The 12,710-nt window shown below is 36.5% G+C and overlaps 1 protein-coding gene across 2 annotated transcripts in view; it reads left to right on the forward strand.

The window, feature by feature from the left end:
* Positions 1-12,710, forward strand: part of VPS41 (VPS41 subunit of HOPS complex) — a 109,216-nt gene that overhangs the window by 56,635 nt on the left and 39,871 nt on the right. For both annotated transcript variants that reach the window (XM_059477746.1, XM_059477756.1), the window contains 3 exons: positions 5,394-5,513; positions 8,993-9,139; positions 10,351-10,417. In XM_059477746.1, the coding sequence (XP_059333729.1) occupies positions 5,394-5,513; positions 8,993-9,139; positions 10,351-10,417 (334 nt within the window). The remainder of the gene's footprint in view (positions 1-5,393; positions 5,514-8,992; positions 9,140-10,350; positions 10,418-12,710) is intronic.

The following is a 12,710-nucleotide window of genomic DNA, read 5'->3' on the forward strand; positions in this document are numbered from 1 at the left end:
GACTCTTTTTTCTTTTATAAAAGCAGAGAGAACTTATTGTTATCTGGGGGAAATTTCTTATTAAAGAAAAAACAAACAAAAAAACAACGAAAAAAAAAACTATTTCAATGTCAGAATTTTGGACCCATGGTAACTCTTGCCTGAAATGCAAAACAAGACAATCTAAATTCCTTTCCACTCCAGGTGGAGCAACAACATATACAGAGAAAGCATGGTGATTGCAAACAGTGCAGAAGTGGAAAGAGAAAAGCATTGTTGAGGATCTGTGACTGCTGTTAGGGGTAGTGGAATTTCTATGTTAAAGTCAAGGAATGTCTCAGATATTTTTTTTTAATTGTTGCGTTTTAGTGTCAGCAGATGCACTTTGTGTAGTGAGTATGTAGATGACCTTACCTCTGAACCCTATGATGTGTACTTCATAATAACTGAAGTACTTTGACAAATTATTAAATTGTCAGGATGCTGTTTGCAGCACAGTCCATTTTTAGAAAGCAGATAGTCAGCTGTTTGGCATTATGTTGGGTAGAAGAGTTCCAGACAAGAAAGGCAGATTGCTTTGTAAGCTATAAAATGTCACTCAGTAAATACTCAAAGGTCTGATTTAAGTGAAGAAGGAGTAAATACTGTGGCAATTTCTGTCCATGCATTGGATAATTTACCATAAGCAGGAAACAAACTGTAGCAGCAGGTAAACCACAATAATACTGGTCTGTTTTTGCCTTTGGCTGCAATGCATAATGCCCAGATGTATCCCATATTATTAAACAGATGAGACTTGGATATGTAGTGTGTCCTGTTTGCTTAATAAGCTTTGCTTACATTTCTTCTTTATGGGTATTTGGATAGGTGTTTCTTCTTTTTCACTAAAACAAAAATTCTCCTTGTGCAGCAATAAATTTGGTTTGTGTAAAGGAAATGGATCATAGTCCTATGTGCATGCAATCTATAGTTTCATGTTTTACAAATGTCTGTGTAGAACCCTTTTTTTCATTGCCTGAGGTGGCAACTGAAGAGGATCTAAGTGTATGAAATGTGTCTCTCTGCCTGTAAGACGGCAGGATTTGCTTTTCAAGGTGTTAATTCTGTAGCTTTTTTTGAATAAGCAACAGCTGGAATGTGGCAGTTGAGTTATTAAAAGTGAAGCCTAATAAAAGTCCTGTGGCATTTGTTTGTATTAAACATCTCAAAATGTCTAGCTCCTCTGTCCATGAAGTACAGCAGTAGCTCCTGTTTCATCTCTCACTGTTGCCATCACATACCTCCTGATACTGCTGTGTGCCTCTGCCTCCTTGCTTGATTTCCCTTGACTGCACTTGCTGCCCTCCTCTCTGTTCACATCCCAGCTCCCTGCACAACATTTTGTGATGAAATCTTGAAAGCTCATCTTCAGCCACAAGCTTGAGGCTTACGTTATTCTCTGTCTTGTTTGGGCTCATTCCCGTCCCATCATCTGTTTCAAATACAAAGTATAATTTTTTATTGTTGCTGTTTGTTTTCCTAGGGATGAACTATTAAACAGTAAGTCTTCATGAGGCATGCTGTTCTGTGTTACTCTCTGGTATCTGTTAATCTTGACTGTGCCTGTAAATATTTGTTATATGCTGAAAACAATAAATAGCTGTAGTGATCACTTGTAACCATGGAAATAGCATTTTAGATTTTTGTGGTCTTGCCTGGCTGAGGTGAAAGTGGTGACAGAGGCACCAAAACACAGGACAAATGCCAAAGATAGGCTCATTCTCACACTTAGACAAATAACAGGACAAGGAAATTACAGGGACTTTTTTCCTAATTTTGATTTTGGGAGATAAAAACTGATCCAACAGTTCTGCAGTAGGGAATGGAAAAGTGGCTCTTCAGTTACAAATTGAAGACTTCAGTCTTTTTTTCTTCATTTCACTTTTTCTTCACTAAATCTTCTTCAAATCTTTACACAGAAGTCACTGTGTTGAAACAAAGTAGTGATGCTAGGCATCATTAAAAGTGTGTTTCCTTTGAAATTTCTGTGAGAACAGACAGATTTTATTTCAGTATATTGAAGCTAGTAAGTGGTAGTGAGAATAAATTAAATTGAACTACTTCACCATGTTGATGCTTCCAAAGTTGCAAATCATTCACCTTTTTGTTCAGAGGATTGGGAATTCCTGTACATAGTTTGAGACCAGGATTACACGTAGTTAGTGTTAATGCTAATTGCATGACAGGCTCCATTAAGTCCAAGCATTCATCTATTCTCTTTCCTGAATGCACTCTAAAATGGAATGTTGAGCTCTTCTTGGTGTAGATTAATCTCCTGTTGATAAAATATATGGAGAGATTTAGTCACTAATCCAAAATATGTATTCATGTATTCACTAATCAAACTTTTTTTTAAAACCAAAAAAGTGTCCTGCTCCACCTCTTGTCTCATACATTTCAGTGTCTCATTTTTCTTAATGATCTGGTGGACAATATGCAGTTAAGACTGGCAAAATAATTAGTGAGCTAACAGAAGATTGCAATGTGCTGTGAAACAGTGTGGGTGGGGACCTTGATGCTAAAGGTTATTTTATTTTAGCTGTATTATCAAATTGCATTGCATGCAAGAAACACTGAAAGAGTGTTCTAAGCACAACTGTATTGTATGTAACAAAAGACTAGAAAGTTTTATGAGAGCAAATGAAAAACAGGGAAAACAAACTATTGCAGAGAAGCCAAGAAAGTGGAATTTTGGCTGCTGTTGAAATATAAGTACTGTGAATGCTGACTACCATAATTTAGGATTTATGCAAATAAAGTCTTAAAATATTTTTCTCCTACCAAAATAGAGGGAGGTGGTAGGAAGAGCCCCTCCAGAAACCATGGATTTCTTCTTAAAAGTCTTTTGAAGTTTTAAATTACCTTCTAGTATGATCAACATTTCAATGTGGAGACAGAAAGGAAGGTTAAGAAAGAAATTAGGCTCTTCATTTTGAGAGAGATGCTTTCAGTAGGCAGCAGTTCCAAAATACATAGGAAAATTCTGGGTTCACAAATTCAATTTCCAGGTGCCATTGCTCTAAGAAATAATAAATAAATCACAGTGTGTATATCAACAGCACACAGATAATTGCACTGAAGAAAATTTAGTTAAGCATGTTTTGAGATTGCATTTTTTTTTTAAAGCCACAGTGTGAAGAGCCCTTTGGCCTCAGTGTTTGACCTATTTCAGTTGCTGATCTGAAGATGGGAATGATAGGGTGTTTCAGTGATTCAATTTCCATCCTTATTATAGCTGATACCAGCCTGTTGTCTTATACTGCCTTGATCTAAAAGCTTGTATTCTTAGGGTTGAGCATAGATGGAAGCAGGATTTTTCAAATTACCTTCTCTCTTCAGAAGAACTTTCTCAGATCACTTACTTTTCCTTGCAGTTTGTTATTCAGAGTCACAAAGAAGCATGATGTTCCCAAACCATGAATAACAAAAAAGATGCAAAGTGTCATACCAAGTTTGCTCTGGATTTTGAGTATAATAAATTAATTTAAATCACAATTCAGTCACAAGCAGAAAAAATTCCAAGTACAATTAATATAATTGACATCAGCTAGGTTTCACATCATCCACATCAGCTTTTGGATCTTTTTCCAGTAAGTCTCAATGCAAATACCATGTATTTTGCTGCTGTCTTTATTGCATGGTATAAGCATCCAAGCAGCAGTTCTTCTTCTTCTCCTTAGGAAAAAAGTAATTTTCAAGTCTGGATCAGCACAGCACCTTTTTTTTTATGGCATCTTTAGCATCTGAGTGGAGATCATTCATTTGGGCTGAGGGCTGGTCCTATGCTTAACATCTACCTACCAGTCTTCCAATGGAAATCCCTCCATATAGCACTGAATTGTGGGTGTGGATGTTACGCTGCTTTCAATGGCTTGCCCTGGTAGCTGTAAAATAATGTGTTCTGTGAGAGTTACTCAGTAACCTTTTCATATGTGGGAAAAAAAACTATACTGTCTGAAAGTTGGGCTTTCATGTGACCTATGTGAAGGACGCAAAATCATTTTGCTTGAATTAAAAGTTTGATGTCTGCAGTGCAATTCACACAAAAATTTCTCAATAGACTACCCTACCTATGCTTGCTTTAAACTCTTGGAGAAAATACTTGTCTTCTGGTGCCATCTGGTGGCTTTAGGAGACAGGCAGTCTGATAATTGCCATTAAAATCTTGTCTTTTGTTTAAAGATCTTATTTTAAACAACTAATATCTTAACACTTTATGTATTCATCCAAATACAAGTGGTGGGAAACCATATATAAAAAGTGCATACAGCTGGATCTCAGATAGGAAATATTAGCAAGAAGAGTACTCCATTTGAGTTTAAGCATGGTAGAAATCCTTGCAGACAGCTATTTCACACCTTCCAGTGTGAGGTGTGAGCTCGGGAGCTTGGGTTCAGGTTGTGCATATCTTTGTATGTGGGTGTACTCATGCAAAAGTTAGCAGGACTATGATCTCAGTAGATGCTTCAGCTTCATACTTAGGTATACCTCCAAGTGCTGCACTTTGCTTCTCTCAGAGTGATTCCTTGTAATCCTATTAAATAACTTAATGAGACATACAAAATCAGAGTGTTCGGATTTGGAAGGGACCCACAAGGATCATCGAGTTCAACTCTTGAGTGAATGTCCCATAACTGGATCCAACCATGCTTCAACTAACCGATATGGGCTGTCTTTCTGTGCGGACTTTCTGCATGTAGTTGGGTTTTTCTTTGCTGCTGAATAGCATCCCATAACATCTCTTATGCTTTTAGATATTCTAAAATACCTTCCTTAGAACCTGAGATTACCAGCACGCAAGTTTTACAGTCAGCAGCACTTGTGGTATAGTGCAGTTTGCACATGTGGGACTAAACCACAGTATCTCTAGACTCCGTGGAACACTGTGTAGTTCCACATGGAGGCAAGCAAAAGGTCACAGGCTTGAGGATCTTCTAATTTTCTTTGACTGCTTATTTTTTTTGGAGGCAAGGAGCCTATAATGAGATTGATGAATGTCGAGATCAGTGAGGTGACCTGGTTTCTTTAACAATTTTCTGAACTGTTGTCACTAGTGCTGTAGACTTAGGTTTGGAAATACCCTAATTTCTTTATCTTTAAAAGGTAAATAATTATTCTTACTGTTCTTTGGAGAAACTTGATGAAAGGCCTTCTGATTAATATTTTTAAAATTTAACAGGAATTCTGTAATATACAAGATGTTTGATGTAAATATAGTATAGCGAAATGTTTGATGTTTTTTGCTTTTGTTTTGTGATAGGTGTGTGTTTTTCATTACTCTTAATCCAAACAGAGTAAGGGATAATGTAGAAAAAATAACTTCAATGTCTGCATACAGTACTGTGACAAATATTTATTGTTGCACTTCTTCATAGTTGCTGTTATATGAAAGAGGTTGGATGAATAGATGGAAGCCTTCAGTTTTACATGAAGGGGAAGGAAATATAAGAAATATAAAATGGAGAGGGCACTTAATTGCTTGGGCTAATAATATGGTAAGTATTTTTCACTTTCATTACATGTACAAAAAAAATTTCTGTGTTGCACTGATTATTGACATTTTTCAATGCTAATTGCCAGAATATTCAGGTGAAAAGCTGTGAATTTGTAGAATTGAGTACAAAAGGCATTGAAGAATAGTGGTTTATATGTTATTTCTTTCTGGATATTTCATATGTTGTTTTCTGCTCATTAGTCAGGGTTCTCCAATATGATTGCCACTTCTGAAGAAATTAGGAAAGTAGCTCTACATACCACTGTGATGGTCACTAATGTACACTGTTATTAATTAGAATTTTGATTAGTGCAATTTATTGAAGCAAACTGAGGAAGGAATGCCTATGTAATTCCTCTTTATATAAATAATAGAACATCTCCACTCTCTTCCACCCACCCAAAAAAAAATAAACTGTCTGGATTTTGTCATTTGTACTGAAATGACATTGTCATATGCACTTTCACTATTGCAGATTATAAAAAAATACAGTAATAATTTCTCATTTTGTTAGGCCACTAGAAGAAAGTTAGAACAAAAGAGGCCTATTTTTTCTAAGTCTAAGTGTAATTTTAAAGGAAACCATTGCATTCATTCTGAGTGTTACATTTCACCTATCACAGTATGTTTAATTGATGGGTCAAGCTCTATGTTTTGCAGCTCAGCAGTGAGGGATATGTTTTTAATGTGTATAATGTCTAAATTCCAAAGTACTTTTTAAAATGTGTTGAAAGTACTTCTGAAACACTAGCTTTATTTTTCTATTGTTTTTCCATCCTAAACAGAGGCATTTATTAAAATATTTTAAACCATTGTTCTTTTTTATATTTCAAAACCAGTTTATTATGAAATTGCTAAAGGCGGACCTTTGTCTATTTGCTTCCCTTTAATAACTCTGTTAGAATGGAAGCTTCACTGAGGGCTTGACTGACATAACATTAGATTATTTGAAGATTTTGTTCTTTTCAGATCCATATAATTAAATACATATTCTAGGTATCTGCTGGAATGGATAGGACAAGAGCTATCCCTAGAGATGATGTGCCACAACAGAACACAGAGTACTAATAAAACATTGAGAGCCATCTGTCAGAGACAAAAAGCCATGATCAGGGCCTATATTTCAAAGAAAAATGAAATGACATTTGCCCTCTAAAAGATTAATATATTTGGTTATTGTCCTTTCTCTTCCCCTTTAATTTTTTAAACTGCATTCTCTAGCAAGGTTTTGTGTTACACTTCTTTTTTCCCAAATCAGAGAAAATGTTTATAGCCTTGCTTCTTACTGTGTGTGCATGTCTACCTAGTTTTTTATTTAGGTAAGGTCTAATTCTGCTTTTCCGATGCATAGGTAATCCAAGTTTTCTGCTTTTCCTTGCCTCTTCTCCTTCCTCCATGGCTAATAGTGCAAGTTTTACAAACTGAGACATCTAAGGGATAAATCCTTAGAGGCATTTGGCTGCTGGACTCCCATTTGGACAGGTTTTAGCTCATTCATGATGGGAAGTTGACTGTGGAAGGCCTTTCAATTCATGATGCAAATGGCACACCTCTTAGAGGAGAAGCCACTACTCAGGCATTCTCACACCATTCAAGGAGTCACACACACACTATCCCACACTATCCCACACTTTAACTTCAAGGACTGGAGTACTTTTTCAGTGGGCAGCTCCAAAGGGCCAACAGGGACCCTTTTGATTCCTTGCTCACTTCTTGTGCACCTGCTCGCAGACAGAGCATGGGAAATTACATAGCAACAACTAAAATATCAGTGAGCCATCAACATTGTTCTTACAGTAAATCCATAATTCAGCACTGTACCAGCTACTAAAAAGAAAATGAATAATTAATTAGCAGCCAAAAACAACAGGTGTAAGTTCAGAGCTTACCACCCGAGACTTCAAAAAAATCCAGCTACTTATGCTAAGCAAGTAAACCTAAGCAAGCAACATACTATAGCACACGATATTATAACTCTAAGTAGCTTACTCCTATGTAAAACTTACTATATTAAACAACTGTCTCTCAACACTTATAACCAAAGAAGATCCTACACTGTTAGTTTGAAAGCTACTTCAAACAAGAGCTGGTCTATCCCATATAAGATTTGCTGCCATGTAGAAAAACAGAAGGTGTGGTATGGGTCACTAAAAATCATCCTTGGAGACAAAGTGATAAGATTTATAAAAAGCAACTTTATTAAAATGCAATTCAAGCAAGATTAAAAATTGTATCAGATGAGCTCAGAAAACACAAAGGATAATATTTTTTATGTTACTTAGAGATCTGCGTTCTGTACATTGCAGATGTTTTGGTAAGTTGTTGTTTGTTTGTGTTTGTTTGTTTGTTTTTGTAACCTTGATGTCTGCTAGCTGATGAGTTGCTAGTGGAAGTGTGTTCCATGTTCACAGTTACTCAGTGACAAAGATCACTGAAAAAAAATCCCACACCCACCCTCATACCACTTACCTTGTGGTTAAAAAAGAGGCAAAATCTGGCTTAGACCATAACCCCCCTGGCTTAGACCATGACTTTTAAACAGTTGTATCTGTGTATTTGTACAGCTGAGGACATAGAAACTCACAATGAGGGGGGACAGAAATAGGCAGGGGAATCTTTTAAATCAGTTTTGCCACTAGGAAAATCCTAACATGGCATGGCATCATGGTTGCTGACCTTTCAAGGTCTTTTCCATCCCCCTTTTCTGTGATTTGAAGACTCACTCTCTAAGACCTACCAAAACATTTTATTTTTGAGACTTATGTTTTAAATTATGAAGAACAAGTCATAACTTATTTTGAAATTAACCTCCATTTTGCTGTTGGAAAGGTTATAGCTTACCTTGTCTAAATGATACAGAAAAATCTAATTATTGGTTCTTTTTTTCCTCTGTCTCTTGAATGACTTTAATCTTCCTGGGTTTTAATTTCTTGTTCTATTAGTGTAAGAGATTTCCTGAAGAGGGAATAAAAAAATCACAGAAAGTAAAAAAAAAATTAAAAAACCAAACATTGTTTAAATATGCTCACTTTCCTGTTTTAATAAGAGTTGAAATGCATATCTTGAGACTGAATTAGTTTATCTTAATGTACTGTTGCTTTTCTTTTTCCAAGGTGGAAATTTCTGTGTCTCTGCAGGGACTGTTGTGAAAAGGCTGGGATTCATTTGATTTCTCCAGGAGTAGCACCAGCCTAATAAACCAAACTGGTTCATGACTGGAATTGCTAGTCTGTCACTCATTCACTTAATATGTCTTTTTATTTGACATGTGAATTTAAAACATCTAAATTACTCTGATCCCTTTACTTCTTTTGTCACTTCCTGGGTTAGATGGGGTTTTGTATCAACAGTTTTTTCTGGTGGCACACTCAGCCCTGCTCTGAAATTTATGCCATAAACTGCTCTGACTGCCTTAGCGTACAAAATGGTGAGTAGGAGTTTGTCACACTGAATAAAGTTCTCTTGGTTTTAAACTTTCAGGGTGTGAAGATACTTGACATGATCTCCAAGCAAAGAATTACCAACGTGCCTCGAGATGACATAAGCCTTCGCCCAGATATGTATCCCTGCAGCCTTTGCTGGAAGGATAATTTAACGCTGATTATTGGCTGGGGAAATTCAGTAAAGGTGCAATTACCTGTCTTTGTAATAAATGCTTGCTATTATAACAGACAAACAGAGGATTGTTTCTGAAAAGTAAAGACAATCGAAAAAAATAGAATTTGGTTTGACCAGTGTTCAGAACTCTTGCTGCCTTAGAAATGTCATTGGACTCACCCTCACTAGGAGGAGGAGTGATAGGCACCCAGCAGTCAGACAGATCTCAGTGTGAGGGCATGCAGTGAATGTATTCCTCAGGGACATTTCACTCCTTGGAGAGATTTTGTCTTTGGAAAGCTTTCAGTGTGCTGTTGAATTCATTTCTTTGGACTAGCATTAAGGAAGAACAACTAACCATGAGGTATTTTTGTGAGGGGATTGGTTTGGGGGCTGAGGAGGTTGCAGCTGCTAAAACAGCCACATGATTTTGGTCAACCATGGGGGGAAAAAAAGGGTGGGTGGCAGGACAGGCTGCTTAGGGTTTTGTTATCTTTCAACAGGAAACTGGCATTTCAAACTTGTGTGGTGCAGACTGATTATCATTTGCTCAGACCAGCATATGACATGAGTTTGTTACAAGCCTGTTAGCTGTTTTCTAATAACAGACTGCTGCATCACCGCACAGTGGGAAATTAAAAGTGCCTGGTAGGAATAGATGGAAAGGGAGGATGGAGTGAGGTAGGTGACATGTAAAAAGCTTTTGGAGCGTTAAGCTTAGAGTTTTATAAATGAGGAGGTTTGTCCTAAGTTTGTCATCTGTCTTCCCCCTTCTATTTGCCTTCTAAATGCTTCACAACATTTGGTTATTTGCATTTCTTTGTATATACATACTCCCCTCTTGTAACTGGGAGGAGCAATAGCAAACTTAGTAAATAGGAATCAGGTACCTTGAAAGGTAATGAGACACAAAATGTGAGAAGACACCAAAACCAAACTCATAAATAAATGCCTCTGTGAAGAAACCACAGTGGGCATGTATTTTCATATTTCTTTTACGTGGTCCTATGTGGTCCTCTTCTCTTCCAGTGTATTTATAAGGCTGTGAACTACAGCCACTACTTTTCTGTGTGGTTTTCTTTACTGATGCATCATTACTGTTTCACAGCTTGTGTTTTTCAAAATAAAGAAATCCATATTGGAGAATTCCCAGAAATTGCTTTTATTATTGAGGCAAAGGTAGTGTCATTTTAGGAATTACAGCTTCCTTATTGTAACAATTCAAATCTCTTGTTTCCTAGATTTGCTCAGTAAAAGAACGGCATGCCAGTGAAATGCGTGACCTTCCAAACCGCTACGTGGAAATAGGTATGGTTGTATGAATTCACTCCTTCCCAAAAAGCTTTAGAAGTCTTCTACATGCTAGCCAGAACAAAACTGTTACACTTTGGAGGCAACATGTAGTTGTAACGTAAATGTCTCTTCATTTTTAGTTGCTGAGGTTGTCATAGTGCCCTCTTGCCTAGGTGTGAGGGTTTTTTCTAGAGAACCTTAAGTTCTGTGATGATGTAATATCAAAGATACTTGTGTGAACAGTGGATAACTTAACTTTCCCTTTATACAGATTCCTTTAGAGAACTTGAGTTTTCATCTTGCCTGAATGATTGATGGTCACTGTAGCAGTAAAGAGAAAATAGATACTACTTTATTTGATTATATGTTGTTTGAGTACACTATTCATAACATTTTTCTCTTTTTTTTCCCCCCATAAAAATCTCTGGTGTAGTGCTAGGAAATTGATTTTAATTTATTTTTGTTTCCTTTCTTGGTTTTTGAATTTCATATTTTCATTTGCTTTCTTATTTTTCTAGCTAATCTGATGTGAATAAATTTTTATTATTGCTGATTATTGGAAAAGTTCTTGACAAAGTGGAATTCAAAGAAAATTTGGAAGGGAAGTGGGGATGTAAACAAAAAGACACAAGTGTCCCCAGAAGTGTCTGCTGGGGAAAAGATGTATCTAGGAACAGATAGTGCTGGCCCTCTGAAGATAAGCAGGCCCTCTGACTCTGCAGATCAGAGTGGGAAACAGTTTGTAGGCATTGATGCTCCCTTGATTGTAGTAACATGAGATTGTAAATAGGGTGTTCAAGCAAGATCCTGAATCATGTCAGTTTGGAATGGTGTATGGCATATGTGTGTGTATGCTCTGTTTTCTGATTTCAGGAAGGGACTGTTCTAAAAAAGCTTCTGAAAATCATCTAGGAGACTTGTTAAGCTCTGCAGGGAGTCTGAATACTGAGAGATTGGTGGTGTGCCTGAGAATTAACTGAGACCTGAAAGCTATTTGATGTTTAGGATTACCTAGTGCAAACAGACTATTTAACTGCAGAATTCTAGGATATTCACAATAATTTTAACAAGTTTGATCACGAGTTTTAGCCTCAGATCTTGTATATAATATTTTCTGTATCTGTAAGTAGCTTTTAGAAAACAACTAAATTAGTTTGGTCACATACTGACAAGTGAACAGAGGTAACTTCTATTTCATCTGTAATGTGCTTATATGGATGGTGCTAGTTTTAGGTGACTGTCTATTGGAACTTGATTAAAAAGCATAAAAAGTTGTCATTGGGCTATTTAGGTGCAGACATGAAGGATAAAGACTTTCTCATCTTAAAATTTCTGGCCTGTGGTTTTCTCTGTAGTATAGAGGACTGGTCTTAATATAATAGAGGACTGATCTCACTTAACCTGTTAATGATGTGCTTGAGATTTTATCTTCTGGTTTCAAGTCAAAGCACTGAAATTGCTTTGATAAATGCCGTCCACGTCACTCTAGAACCTGGAAGGATTGGGACGGGAAAGAGAGAGACATTGTTTGTTCAGGTCTCAGTATAAATTAATAGTCTTTCATAGAGTCACACTGAAAGTCTTCTTGACTGCAGTATATCATGCCATAACATCCATTTCAATTTTACTTCATCATTACTTTTCAAAGGTATAGCCAGAAAATCTGATCTTATATCAGACCTGCAAACAGTATAGGTTTTTTTGCAAGACCACTAATATCCAAAGTGAATGTATAAATTTATATGCTTGCATAAAGTAAAGAATTTATACAAAACAAGAATATAACCCTTCAATGCAAGAACAATTGAGTATCCTTCAAATATTTTGACTCATAAGATCTTGTCAACAGACTTAGAAAAAGCAAAACCCTTAACACAGTATTACTTTTGTCATGTTTAGTGGTGTGGTGTTTTTTGAATTTTTTTTCTCCCTGCTTTTACAATTTTTCACCTGGAAAGAAAACCAGAAGTGGAACAGGAAACTTCATAGTTGCTTCTTTGGTCATCAGGGTAATACATATGGAGTCTATGATAAAACAGTGTCCTGTCACATGTCAACAGTTTCAGGTTTATGCTGTTTTAAAGCCATTCTGAGGGCCCCTAGTTCTATAGTGGTCTCATAGAAAACTGTGATGGCTTTAGTAGATAATAAATGCTCCTTCAGTACTTTGCAGTCCAGTGAACAAGGAAACAGTATTTCCTGCATTGCAATTTAGGTACATAGGATCCTGTTTAACAAAGTACTTCCTCATCTTCTGTTTGTCTCAAGAATTAGCTGTACTTGCTCTAAGGTGGTAAATAATTTCACT

Source organism: Ammospiza nelsoni, chromosome 1 (assembly GCF_027579445.1).
Source record: "Ammospiza nelsoni isolate bAmmNel1 chromosome 1, bAmmNel1.pri, whole genome shotgun sequence".
Classification (NCBI taxonomy): Eukaryota; Metazoa; Chordata; class Aves; order Passeriformes; family Passerellidae; genus Ammospiza; species Ammospiza nelsoni.